The sequence below is a fragment of the Choloepus didactylus genome, chromosome 7, assembly GCF_015220235.1.
Source record: "Choloepus didactylus isolate mChoDid1 chromosome 7, mChoDid1.pri, whole genome shotgun sequence".
Classification (NCBI taxonomy): domain Eukaryota; kingdom Metazoa; phylum Chordata; class Mammalia; order Pilosa; family Megalonychidae; genus Choloepus; species Choloepus didactylus.
Window position 1 is genome coordinate 22,832,240 of NC_051313.1, and position 13,554 is coordinate 22,845,793.

The following is a 13,554-nucleotide window of genomic DNA, read 5'->3' on the forward strand; positions in this document are numbered from 1 at the left end:
AATAAAAGAACAAATCAAAAAGGAAAAGAGAGGAAGGAAATTATCTTCAAACATTTTATCCAAATCAAAAAAAAAAAAAATCACTGATCTCTAAAACAGTGTACGTTTCAAAAAAGGAAAAGCTCTTCAAATGCTGACATATTTACAATAGGCACAAAATCAGTTTTTAGATCTTATGATAAAAACTATGTATATGCCTGTTGTCCATACATCACATTTAAAAAGCCAACTCCAAACACTAGTAAGCCCATTTTCTTATTTGCTACCTAATTCCGTAAGAATTATCTTAAGATATAATGATCGCAGGGCTCACAAACAGAGAAAAAAAGAGGTAGTTATTTTGCACTTTTTTTTTTTTTAGGAGTCCAAACCACTTTCAAACAGAACAAATTAGACAGACCACACCCTTGAGTTTTCCCTTTGACTTTGAATGTGAGTTGATATACTTAATAAAAACATTATTTTTCATTTTTTCATGTTGTTTGGCCCAATAGCTTTAGCCTTCCCTGAAGAAGGGATACCCAAAAAACTTCCAGAGCAACGGGATATTTTCTTCAAGGTTCAGAGGATCTATCTTTAGGATGTATGTAAATGCCTATCACGTATGCATGTGATACCTTAAAAACCCTCTATAAATGCTTTTGAGCTACAAAATGCATGCTACATTCCACTTTACCTTATTTTGGTATACTGTACTCTCATTTGGAAGTCTTGCACTTTTCCAAGAACCATAGTTAAGAATAAAAGGCAGAGGAAACTGATCACCTCTTGCTTCCAAGTAATGTCATACCTGCCTATGCTTGATTTACAAGTGCAGAAAAATGCTATTTCCAAGCACTCTGTGAATTATATCAGTCAAATGACTGTTAAAGAGAAAGGACCTGGCTTAAATTGTTAGTAAAAGAAGGCCCCACTTGACATGCACTTAAACTGTCCATTCTGCAAAGCAACTCATTCACATAAAAACATTCAAAAAGGACTTCATTTAATTAGTGATATGTAAAGACTTTTGCATAGAAAAAGGTTACAAAGTAATGCAAACAAGACTAGGTACAGTATTTTTAAAACAAACATTTAAAAGTATAATTTTGCATAATGTTTAACATTCTCACGTTTATTGCTTTCTCCACACAGCAAAGAAATGAAGTGCATAATACATGCTGTGTCTTTAACTTTCAAACAAAATCTCAGGTGCTTGATTTCAATGTATTAAGAGATTATTTTAGGTCATAAAGCAAAAGCAAAAAAAAAAACCACACGAAAACAAAACTAAAACACCATTATGTAGCACTAGTCTAGGTATGGACAAAAATAATTAATATACATCTCTCTGAATACATTCATCTTGATTCAGGATCATACTCAACCACTAACTTGATAAAGAGCATTTAAGAATCCTGGTTTTCTCTTCTCAATGTTCACCCCCTGTCTCACCTCCAGAAATGCAACTTCTCCCAAAAGGTGACAAGAATAGATATTAGATGTTACTAGGAGAAAGTGAGGAGGATAAACATATAAAAGTAGTCCAAAATAAACTAAATAAATTATTCCAAACTCTTGCAAACTGGAGAGTTTTCAAGGTGGCATGTATCAAATAACTTCCAGTGGGCACACAGTAGGCAAATGCTTCTAGGTGCACTATATAAAGTAAGGTTCACATAAAGCAGCACCAGATCTGGAAACTTGCAAGCAGGACAGAAATGCTTGTTAATCTGGGCACTGATGGAATGACTGCTTCTACCAATGCACTGCTAAATGTCACCACTTGGCAAGTCTGTACAAAGAAAGCAAACTAAGTAAGATAAAACTAGGTCTTTCAACCTGAAAATTATTTTCAGCAATCCTTTTGGCCAGAGAATATTCTTCTCCGGAATTGCATGAAACGTCTGCAGCCTAAAGCAAGATTTCTGTCCCTTTCCTTTCTTAACCCAACCTCTATGCTCTTGTGCAACGTTGTATGTCCAGAAGAAAACTCGATTAGCTCAGGCACTTATGAAACATGATTATTTTTATCCCCGTCTACTTGCAAAAAAATTCAGTCAGGACATTTTTCTTCCCCAATCCGGGCATACTGATGTACTGCTGGATGATAAATTCCATGTATCTTCTGGGAGACTTCTAAATGCAAACAAGCCTGAAGTTTTCAAAAGTTGCTGATGATGTCAATTTGCAAGTCGCCTTTTAAAAAAAAAGAAAAAGAAAAAAGATAATACCACATTTCCACTTGTGAGGTGTCTCAAAGAGCTTTATTATTTCTTTGTAGGCATCTGTATGGCTACCTTCAGGGTGCAAAGGTTTTAGGCTGACTCGGAAATGATGGACATTCGGTTCCTATTGCAAGAAGTTCAGTGAAAAGCTTCCTTGGAAACTTAAAAAGCCCCAACTTCTGTCCCCCAGGGTCGGTAAGATTTATTGTTTGTGCCACCGCCTGTCTGCTGAGGACTGGACGTCGCTGATACCGACAAAGGTGGGCTGATGGCTGTCGCGGCTGCCACTGCAGCAGCTGCGTTTGGGGGAAGCACAGGAAAAGCCCCCGCGAAGGACAGAGGGAAGCTATGCGCAGCTGCGGTGGCCGCGGCGGCAGCGGCGTGGACGGTGGCCGAGAGGGACAAGAGAGAGGTGGAGAGAGGCGGCACGCAAGGGGCGACACTGCCCGTCGCTGGCATTCGAAGGGCAGAATCCGCGTGGGCAAAGGTGGCCGTGAGGAGAGCCGAGCCGTGGGCAGGAGGCACTTCTGAGGCTGTGGAAAGGCGACAAGGAGATGACTCCGAGGCGTGGAGTCCGTTTGGCTGGAGCAGGGCGGCGGGAAGATGGTGGAAGGCCGCCGCCCAGTGATGCGGATGCAAGGGGTGATGGTGGTGGGCCATGGAGGACGTCAGTGCCACCGCCTCCCGCTGGGAGGCGCACGTGCTGAGATGAGAGACGAGGCGCACGCGCAGTGGATCCGAGGAGTCCAGGCCCTCCACCGAGCTCAGGTACCGCGCCACTTCCGTCAAGCACTCTCGGAACCCAATGCTCATGAAGTCCATAGCAAGAGCATGTGCATCGAAGTAGCCTAAAAAGGGGTTTGAGCAGAGAGGAGCGAAGGAGAGATAAATAGAGAGAGAGACAGAAATAGGCAAGCAGAGAGAGTGTGTGAGAGAGAGAATATGGTATAGTTAACTAGCAATAACGACCAAGCAGTATTTCATTCTGTCCTTTTTATTTACTAGAAGGATGAGACTTTCCAAAAACTTTGCCAGCTATTTATGGTTTTAATTTGGGGGAAGTTAAGAAAGCATACTTTGCAATTTACATGTATGACAACTCTGACAATGCAAAATGCTACAGTTGTTCTTGCAACCAAATATCACAGTGTGGGGGTGGGGGTGGGGTGGAATTAAGAACATCCATGTTTCAAACATTTCCAGAAAACAAAAAAAAGTTTTTCTTAAGTTGTGGAATACTGAAATTCCCCAGGAAGCTTTTTCATGGTGAAATGGAATTCCAGTCTCCCTATCCCTGTCACATGAGTTGGAGATTAAAGGGTTTATCTGAAACATCCTCACTCTGTTGGTATTTGTGTAAGAGACAAAGAACATCTTAGTAGCTTGAAGATTTGCTTTAGAAACGTGCTAGAATGTCATCACAATAAAAGCTTAAGTGCTTCTTGATCTACAACGTTTTTTATCAGCGAAGTGAAAATATCTTGTCATTACACTGTATGAAAAAGTTTAATGAAAACAAAAAGACTTTTTTTGGAATTTGCTTACTAGTTTGAAGGTCTAGAAAATATAAAATAATTTTCTTTCAAGCAATATAAGGCTGCTTACGGATATGATATTACTATGCTGTGAACTGCTGAAGTTCAAATATATATCTTCTCCTTTGTTTAGCTTACATTTTTCTGGCATCCACCTAAGAAAGAATGTGTATTAATTGTTTCAGTGTGTACATACCGTCCACCCCACACCTATGATTACCACCATAGATGGCTGGGGTTGTGTCACATTTACCTGTGTCTCTTTTTTTCCAAATTTAACACCTCATAATAGAAAATAATAATGTCTGACTTTTACAGTGCCATTTTAGGGCCCAATAATAATCATTCAGGAAAATAACACCACTATGAATGAGTGACTTCTGATATGTACAAGTGACCCTTTCATATTTCTTTCTCATTTGCCAATTTTTTAAAAAGTAATTTTCAAATTAAAACTTTAATCCAGCCACTTTAGGGATGTGTATATACATGAATGATATATATAATATTCCCGCAAAGTTATTTTCATCCTAGGTGTTTGCTGTATTATCTTGTTTATGTCTTTGCAGATCAAAGTATTACCTGTTTCATTTATCATTTATTAAAAGTCAGACCATCTTATTCTGTAATCAAAGCACTTTGGAAAATACTAGACACATATATTCAAAGTTCTAAACCAAAAATTCCAACGGAAATTTGGAAGTCCAAAAAGATGTGTGGGGCAAAAACAAAACAAAACAAAATACACCATTAAACCTGTAAGGACAACAGCACAAAGCTGATATAATAGAGTATCATCAACGTGGAAGAACAACAACAAAAACAAATTATCCCAGGGCTGTGGCATAGTTAGCAAACAAAGGCCTGGGATTAGGGCAGGACACTATTCCTGAAGAAGATGCTTCCAATGAAAGCATTTCAGGGTTTTCTGTAGGGCTTTGTAGGCTCCTAACTGCCATAAGAGAAAGAGGGAAGGAATCATTAGAGTAGACAGAGTCTAGAAACCCAGAGATATTTAGACATTTAGGTCACTTTACTAAATTCTATCTAGCAACTATTGCATTATACCGAGACAGGCCATAACAAATGAAGTGACAGAATCCTGAGTTCTTACAAGAACTTTCATGTGTGGTCATATTTGTGGTTTGCCAGTTACACTGTTGTATACAGCTAGAGCCCTCTGTTGCAGAATATAAATTATGTAATTCCTATCTTGTTAAATGCCAAGGTAAATGACAATGAACAGCTGTCTCCTAGGAATGACTCGCCAAAATAATAGCACATGTGTCCATACTACTTCCTCTGGGACAGCGCTGCTCTAAGGACTTCAGATGAGTTAACTTATAACCTTGTGAGGTAGACACTATCATTGTCCTCATTTTACAGTTGAGGGAACAAGCTTGGAGAGAGTTAGTAATTTACCCGAGGTCACAGAGCTAATAAATGGCAGAGCCAGGATTTGAAATCAGGCAACCCAACAGCAGTGTCCATGCCCCTTCCCCACCATTCGCTGCACACAGAAGTCTCCACAGCAGCTGCGAGTCTTTGACACTGCCATCTCAAACTGCCAGCCACCCTTGGTCGAAGCCCACACATTCTCCTGCTAGAGGAACTCTTTAATGACCCAGCAGCCAGAAGACTTGTATGGAGTTTGCTTGGAAATGTCTGTTCCTAAACTATTTGGGGAACAATTTTAGGACTGTTCAGGTGGCCAAGAATAGCAACCAAGATGGAACTCAGTTTTTATAATAAAGCATAAGAATAATATTACTCTTTAGAATTACAGCTCATGTCAAATATTTGAAACCCTGTTAAGACTTCTTTGCCTTGTAGCTAACAATGCCAAGGAAGAGTGATCGAACAACTTTCCTTGCACCATCACTGCTTCAGTTGGTCTCCTAATATCCTGAGGTTCAGTTGTGTGGGCAGAATCATGAGGCTGGAGGGGGCTTGGCATTCCTAGTGCTGGGGCAGGCCCCAAAGTATAGCAGAGCACTTATGCCCCAAGCCATAGGTGAGGCTGGGGAGCATTAGCTTCCAGGACTCCATCCATTTCTCTTCTTTATTTTGTAAGAATGTTTGCATCCTATACTTTGGGTTATATCTTAATAAATAGAAATCACAATTCCATCCCCACTCCTTATGCATTCAGGACAGTTCCTTGGGAAGGCACAACCTGGGCTAAGTCACAGCATGTGGGCTTCCCTCTATGAAGGTCAACCCCCCTTCCCCGCCCCACCAGGTAAAGATGGTTACGGTTGGGGCAGATGTTCCATATGTACTCACCAGTAAAGTCATACCAGAATTAAATCCTGAAATATTTCCATACCAACTGGTAAACAACCACTTCCCTCCAGTGCCCTGCCCACCCGGATCCAGAACTCAGCCATAGGTACTAAAAGGTGAGCCAAGACAGGCCCCCAGGATTTAGTAGCAGCACTTAGTTCCTCATGTTATTCCCTCCTTACCCAGTTGTTAAATATATTGACTAACAGTCTTGCCTAAGATGAATATCAAGCCCTCCTTGAAGGCTGAAAAAAGATACAAAGGTGCAAAATCAAGTCTGAGTGATATGTAGGGAAGTGGGATAATAAAATATGATGAATATTACAGCTTTCAGGATCTCAAATCTACCTTTATGCATGAGGTGAGAGTCCCTATCTGACCCCCCTGACAATTCCTCCCTAAAGCTCTGTCTAGTACAGAGGACATCACCCAGGGCACTGGTCCCAGGCGCCTGCCTGCTCCAGTCTGCTCTCCCTAGAAAGGTTTCTAGTCCACAAACAGTTTCTAGTCTAGACGTGCGCTACCTGCATTTCAGATAGTCTGGTTTTAACCCAAGAAAAACCAAAATCTGAAGAAAACAACAAAAATAATTGTAGAGTCACTTCCATTTGCAATAGCTGAATTATATACTGAGTCCTTGTCCTGATTTAATGAAAAGAAAAAGAGGAGAAAAAGAAGGAGGGGGAGAAGAAGGAGAAAAAGACTGTCTCTAAAGCCTACTGTTTATGTTTGGATGTTTGTGTGTTTGTTTTGTCTTTCTGTACAGATTCCAGCATGTTCTTCTGGAGTCCCAAACAAATCTATGACCAGGCCACTGTGAATGAAGCTTTACTCCCACAGTATTATGAAAGCAAACACAAGACCAGGGTCAAGTGCTTCTTTTGTTCCAGAAGTTCTTTCCCACGAGTTCAATCCTGCCATTAGCATTGATTTCCACAGCTTTAATCTGGGACTGCGTATTTCAGCTTGTTAAAGAACTTCTCAAGTATGACTTCTGTACAATGTTAGGGGCAAAATAGAAAAGAGAAAGGTGGGGGTGGGGTGGGGATGAAGTCACTTGCTTACCTTTACCTCCTGTTGCTTGAAGCATCTTCAAATGATCCACTGTCATTTGTAATATTTCAGCTTTTTCTAATTTTGCAGATCCCTTTATGAACAAATAATGAAGGCTTACAAGTCCCATAGAAACTAGAACATTTTACACTGAATTATAACATTAAGGTTTCAATTTTCCCTCTGACTAGAAAATTCTAAATTTAATTTTCACAGAAAAATCTGAATTCTTACCAAACTTTAAATGAAAGCACTAATTACTGTGTCACACCTAGTGACCGTTGTTTGCCATTTTAACTTTTAAAGGCTAAAAGAAGGCATAATAAATGATTCTTTAAATCATAAGAATAAATATACCCCTAAGTTCACTCCACCTAAACTATTGTAACTGCAAAAATCTCAGTTACAGTAGAGATTTGGATCCAATCTCTACCTTCGATTAAAATAAAAAAATGCTTTATTTTATTAGGGGACATCCAATAGTCTTGTATAATGCTCAAGTCTATACCAGTTGAGTATCAACTCTGGAGGATAAAAAGAGAGAATGTTTTCAAATAATTTTTAAAAGTAGATTTTTCAAAAATAGAAAAGCCCAGTAAGTCTTTAAGGCGATTCAGACTAGACTCCTGGTAAGCTGAACCAAAAATAAAAAAGGGAAGACTTGTCAGCACCGCCCCCCCCCCAAAAAAAATTACCAGCAGGTGTCACTGTGAATTACAAGATCACAGGAAGAATTTACTACTTATCTAGAAAGAACCATAAATGCTTAAGGATTTTTGAAACCTTTAAAATTAGTTCTTAATAAAATTGCCTTAGAAGCAGATTTTTTACATCCCTCTTTTTAAAATAAGGCAACCTCTAGAAACCAACTTTAAAACAAATGTGCCACCTCAAACTGTCTCAAAGGGCTGTGGGTGGTTTCTAATTTCCTGGAAGAGTGAAATAATTAAACCAAGATGTTTTTTTTTTTGAAAGGATACTGAAGTTTATTCGAGGTTTCTTTGCTTTACTTGTTTTGTGAAAATTATCAGCACCCAGTAGTACATGGCGCGAGCGCCAGAGTTCTTTTACTGCTCTAAAGAACCCTCCTGTAATCACATTGTGACAAGGCCAGCTTGCTGGAGTTGGTAGCCAAGCCCTGCTAATGGAAAAGCCTGTGTTTATGGTAACTAACTGCCAAACAACTGAGGTTTCCTTTTAAGGCTGTTTTAAGTCAACATTTGAGAAAAACCTAACAAACCAAGAAAAAAAAATTCATCACCCTAACTGCTCCTCATAACTATAGACATTACGATGCACAAAAATTTAAAAACATTGATTACTGATATTTTAATCTGCAGTCTGGAATTGCTACCAATCACAACTACAATTGCCACATTATATTTAACTTATCAAAGACAGTCTCAGGATATAGAGTATTTTTTTTTCTTAAAAATATATAGTCAATAGTATATTACGTCTTGTACTTTTGTCAATGTTAAACTTTTCCTTGAAGATGTACAAGCAGTTTCAGTGAAAGTGACTAACAACTAAAGCTGCAGTTTCTGGGTAATTTCCAAGGGCTTTGTAGGGCTTGTTTTATAATGTTTGTGGGTTCATGAAGTAAACAACAAAATGGAATAAACAAACAACAGCTGCCTATACCCTATTTGAATAACATTGAAAAAATTTTCAACAAGGATATGTTGCCATATCCTTTGAAAAATGTTCTTTAGAAATTGTGCCATGTTAGAAGGAGAAACACTTTTCTAAAACCACAAAGAAAGATTTAAACATTTGGCTTCCTACTTTTCTAAATGTGCAAAATCTATTTTGTAAAAGTATGCTTGAATTCTGAGAAAAGGGGCTCTTAGGTCTGGTTTAATTTTTACCAAACTTCAAAAAAGATGCCCAAAACCAGACATCATTCTGTTAACCCAGGGATTAAAAATGAAAGCAATTGGCTTGGTAAATACAATAATAATAATTATTATTATTACTAAGAAATACAGCTAGAGAGGATTTGGTAATTTTTTTAAAATAAAAAAGCCTACTTCTTATTAACAGCTTGAGACAAAGTGAATTTTACATATGATATATATTTTTTGAAGAATACTACATACAGCACCATTTTAAACAAAACCACTACTGGTATTCATAAAAAGAACAGAGAAAGCACGAACACTGTTACCCTTAAGGAAAAAATAAGCAAAAGAATGGAAATTTTTTTCAACTTCATGATGGATTATGTTTTTAATAGTTTTGCCACAACAAAGCATTTTATTGAAATAGCTGCTCTGTGCCAGATCAGGGCACATACACCATTATTTTAATGAGCTTTAACAAGAACCCACATTCCCAGATGAGAGAATCTGATTGTTTTAGCTTTTTGGGGGAAGAGGGGTGGGGGTAGCTTACTTGTTTTTCAAACGCAGTTGGCACTAGTCGTCTCAGCTCTGATAAACTGTTATTTATCCGATCCCGACGCCTTTTCTCTATAATCTATCCCAAAGAAAGGAAAACAAAAAAATTTATGAATACAGAAATGATAAAATTACTCATAATGGAAAAATACAACTGTTACACATTAGGCTGGATTACATGAAATAAAAAGAAAAAAAAAATTACATACCCCTCTCCTTTTTTTTCTTGCCATAATCTGAGATGTTGTTGTTGGAGAATTTGATCTAATCACAGAGCTAGAACTTTGCCTATGAAATAAGGAGAGTATGTCAGGTGCTGCATTAACATAATAGTGTCTTGTGGGTACTTGATGGCTTCCATTAAATATTCAGAAAGACTGTATAGTTCATGTGTACGTGGTTTTTAAATTCTTAATTCTTGCTTCACTCTTAGCATCCTTCTTTCAGCCCTCCTGTCTCTTTGCAGATAGGAATTGTACTTTTTTTTTTAACGGGTAATCCCGATGCCAAATCCATTGGCAAAAACTTCCCTGAACTTTTAGTGAATTCTCCCAGTGAAATAATTAAGGGCAATTAGGATGAGAAGTTAAATATTAATACTTCTTAGCCCCACTCATGTATATTTCTTAAAAGTCAACTAATCTCCTCTAATAGCATCCTTCTGCCTCTGTCCTGTCAATCATACTGAACAAAGCAAAGCTATTTTAAAATAAGGGTCATGTTAAGCACCAGTATCAAACACATACAGAATCCTCATATGTTAAACTGTTGTTCCCCCCAGATGCAATCTTTTTTTTTTAAATTCAATTTTATTAAAATACATTCACACACCATACAATCATCCATGATATACAATCCACTGTTCACAGTATGATAACACAGTTATGCGTTCATCACCACAATCTATCTCTGAACATTTTCCTTACATCAGAAAGAACCAGAACAAGAATAAAAAATAAAAGTGAATCAACAGAAGTTATCTTACTGTATCAAAACTTCAATTAGCCATATCTCATAACAGGAAAAACAAACCACAACAAATCTGATTTTTTAAGCTAATTGCCCCCCCCCCCAAAAAAATGCCCAAATGAAATATGCTGACAGGGAAATTAAAATTAGTTCACAATTAGATAAATGTTTTACTTTGAAAATGAAACTGGAGGTGAGAATCTCTCAGCCTTCAATCCAAACTTAAACCTGTAGGAGGTGCGATCCATCTTGAGTTTAATAATTAAAAAAAGACATTTTATATTGAAAGTCCAATCAAATTATTCCTTTGTCACTTATTATTTTGACGGTCCTCCCTAGTTTGTGTATCTGTTTCTCTTCATAATTCATGGAGACACTATCCTTCTTTATGTTCTCAAATTCTCCAGGTTCTTGTTATTGTTCTCTTTCATTTTACAAATGTTGCACACACCAGGTTACTATTACTTCACCTTCTCACTTCTGGATCTTATTTCTAAATCAACTGTCCCCCTCATTCCCCCCACCCCCTTAACTGGCTTTGCCTTTTATGTGACATCTTTCAGACCTCATTTCTCAAGATGACATAGGGACTATTTAGCAAATCGATAGGTAACTTTGCAAACGACATTTCACATAAATATCTTTGCTCTAGCTGATCTGGGGCTTACATTTGCACGTATTAGATTAACAATATCAAAGAAAACCAGTTTTCCAACGGTAGAAAGAATTTTGCTCTTTGAGTGACAGCTGCAGATAAATAATTAAGGTGCTTCTGGGGATGCCAATTAGAAGCAATTATCATTTGACCTGCCTTGGCACTAAAATGCCTCGGTAATCTCCTTCTGTCACGGGAAAGTGGAGGTCTGGCTTCTGTGATCACGACCCCGATCTTTTCCAGACTTAGGAAGAACAAGCAGTCAGAGATGCTGCCCAAACCGATCCTTACATGTGTCACTCAGTCTCGCGTCAGCCCAAGCGCTCCCGGGTCAACCGGGAAAGCGCAACCTCCTTTGCCCTGAAATCGCAAATTGTTGTAATTTCTCCAAAACGCAATTCGTGTTTTTACTTTAGAAATACAATATCAGTTGGTTTTTCCTTTCTCCTGACACATTTTGTAAGTGACCCTAAATACAGGATCGCTTGTCGCCCAAATACAGTTTCGTTTGCGCCGCCCGTCGCTCGGACATGCCGGCTCCGCGCCCACCGCGGACAGTCGGGGACCCTCCTCCCAACCCCTGCACCTCTTCCCCCTCACCCCCTCCACCACTACAGGGAAAGCCGACATCCCTCGGCCCACCCCAACGCACGCTCAATTCGCGCCCACCACGTAAAGTTTCTGCAGGCAAAAACTTTGCCCGCTCCGTCAGGACCGCGAAGAGGAACCTCGAGATTTCCAAGAACCCGCCGTCGCACAAAGCTCCCCGACGCCCTCGGGTTCCGGGGCTCCTCCCGCTGGGTCCGCGCTCACCCCGAGTAATTGTTCTCGCTCCCCACGTCTATGGTCTCGTCCATGTCGCTCTCGGAGGTCGTCTCCTCACAAGGGCGCTTCATCGCGGCGCAGGCGGCACGGGAGCAGCGCGGCCGGAGCCCGGACGCCAAGCGGGTGGCGGCGCCCTCCCTGCCCGCCTGCTCCCTCTTGCCCGCCCTCAGGCCCGGCGGCGCGACTCCAGCGGCGGCGCGGTCGGCTCCTCGCGGCTCTTTCCCACGCCGCAGCCGGGCTCTGCCGCAAGTGCCGGCGCCAGCCACGCCCCCCTGCGCGGGCGGGGCCCCCTCACCCCTGCTCTCCCCTCACTATTGCCCTGCCGGGCCCCGCCTCCCAAGGGGTCGCCACGGCTCTCGATTGGCTGAGACGAGGGAGGGCGGGGCCGTGCTTTCCAATGCCCGCCGCGAGTCGCCTCCGAGGCGTGGGAACACTGCAGCGTACCTAGGTCCGGAGCTGCGCGCCGCCGGGGAGGCGGCAGCGAGCTGGAGCACGGGCCTGTTACCCACAAATGGGAGACGCGCGGGCGGGTGGGCGGCTCGGCACCTCGTGGGCTCGCCATGTGCCTACAGAATCACCCCAAGCGCGTGGCCGGGTGTGAGCGTGCCTGCGTGACGTCGGCTCTCTCTTGTCTGGACCAAAACTGCTGACTGGCCGACCTGGGCGGTCCCATTTGACCTCTTGGGTTTCTGAAAACTTTAAAGCAACGTTGCTTTTCTCCCTGGCAACTCGTGAGGCTACTTCCGTGGCCTCTGGGCCGTGGACAGATAAAGACGTGAATTTCTCCGACCAGGTACTTAACCGCTGGCTGTCGGAGGGGCTGACAGGTCGGCCACGACTCGACTTCGAGTGCTACGGATCGGTTATTTCCACTTGGTTTTCTTCCCAGGGACCGAGGGTAGTATCCCTCGCCGAGTGGACCATGGGCTGGCGTTGTGGCTACTCGGATGGTAGGAAGGACTAGAGCAATGATGCGAGCGTTTCAGGACACGATTTTTAGTAGCTTTTCAAGTTCGGCATTTTCGGGCTTGGATTATCCAGCTAATCAATGCCTCAATTCTCCACTCCCCCCGGTGTGTGCAGTCGCCGCCGTAGAGTTCCTTAGAATTTGGAAAGAATCGCGTTTGGAAATTGAAGCTGTTTTCGAAAGTACGAATTCGAATCCAATAGTTTTTAATGCATTGGACTACATGGGTTGTAGAAAACTCTAGATGTGCTTTCAAAACATGTTTCCAAGCTGCTCCTCTTTCCAGGCTACGCCGTTGAGCCTCGGCGAGGGCCGGAGCTGAGCGAGCCTGAGGCGGAGAGCGGGCGGCATGGTGGTGAGGTGGAGCCCGGGACTCCACACGTCGCGCCGGCACCGTCTGTGCTTAGTGGAGGAGAGCCTCTGAGAAAGGGCATCTGTTAATCCCCACGCCCCGCCGCCAAGAGACAGATTCTTATTTTGCTGGGGATCTGCCTTGGGCGTCCTTTTGACACTCCATTCTGTCCCCACCCAAGGCGTCAGGGAGGAGGAGGCAGGACCGGCTGGCGCGAGGCGGGAAGACAAGGACGCGACCGGACGGGGACCGCGCCAGCGCTGGGGCGGGGGAGAGCGAGGAGGACGTGCCGCTAGCGTGTGA

At 41.9% G+C, this 13,554-nt stretch overlaps 1 protein-coding gene across 2 annotated transcripts; it reads right to left on the bottom strand.

The window, feature by feature from the left end:
* Nucleotides 1–982: 982 nt before the first annotated feature.
* Nucleotides 983–12,139, bottom strand: HEY2 (hes related family bHLH transcription factor with YRPW motif 2). 2 transcript variants are annotated; one of them, XR_005218052.1, is made up of 6 exons: nt 11,921–12,139; nt 9,693–9,771; nt 9,479–9,562; nt 7,094–7,175; nt 2,280–3,055; nt 983–2,178 (listed from the first exon to the last, which is right to left on the bottom strand). XR_005218052.1 is itself a non-coding variant. In XM_037844267.1 (5 exons), exons 1-5 carry the CDS (start codon nt 12,001–12,003, stop codon nt 2,370–2,372), a joined length of 1,014 nt encoding a protein of 337 aa, XP_037700195.1. In that variant the 5' UTR covers nt 12,004–12,139; the 3' UTR covers nt 983–2,369. The 2 variants fall into 2 exon arrangements, 1 of the variants encoding a protein (XP_037700195.1); XM_037844267.1 differs by having other exon boundaries at nt 983–3,055.
* Nucleotides 12,140–13,554: the final 1,415 nt, after the last annotated feature.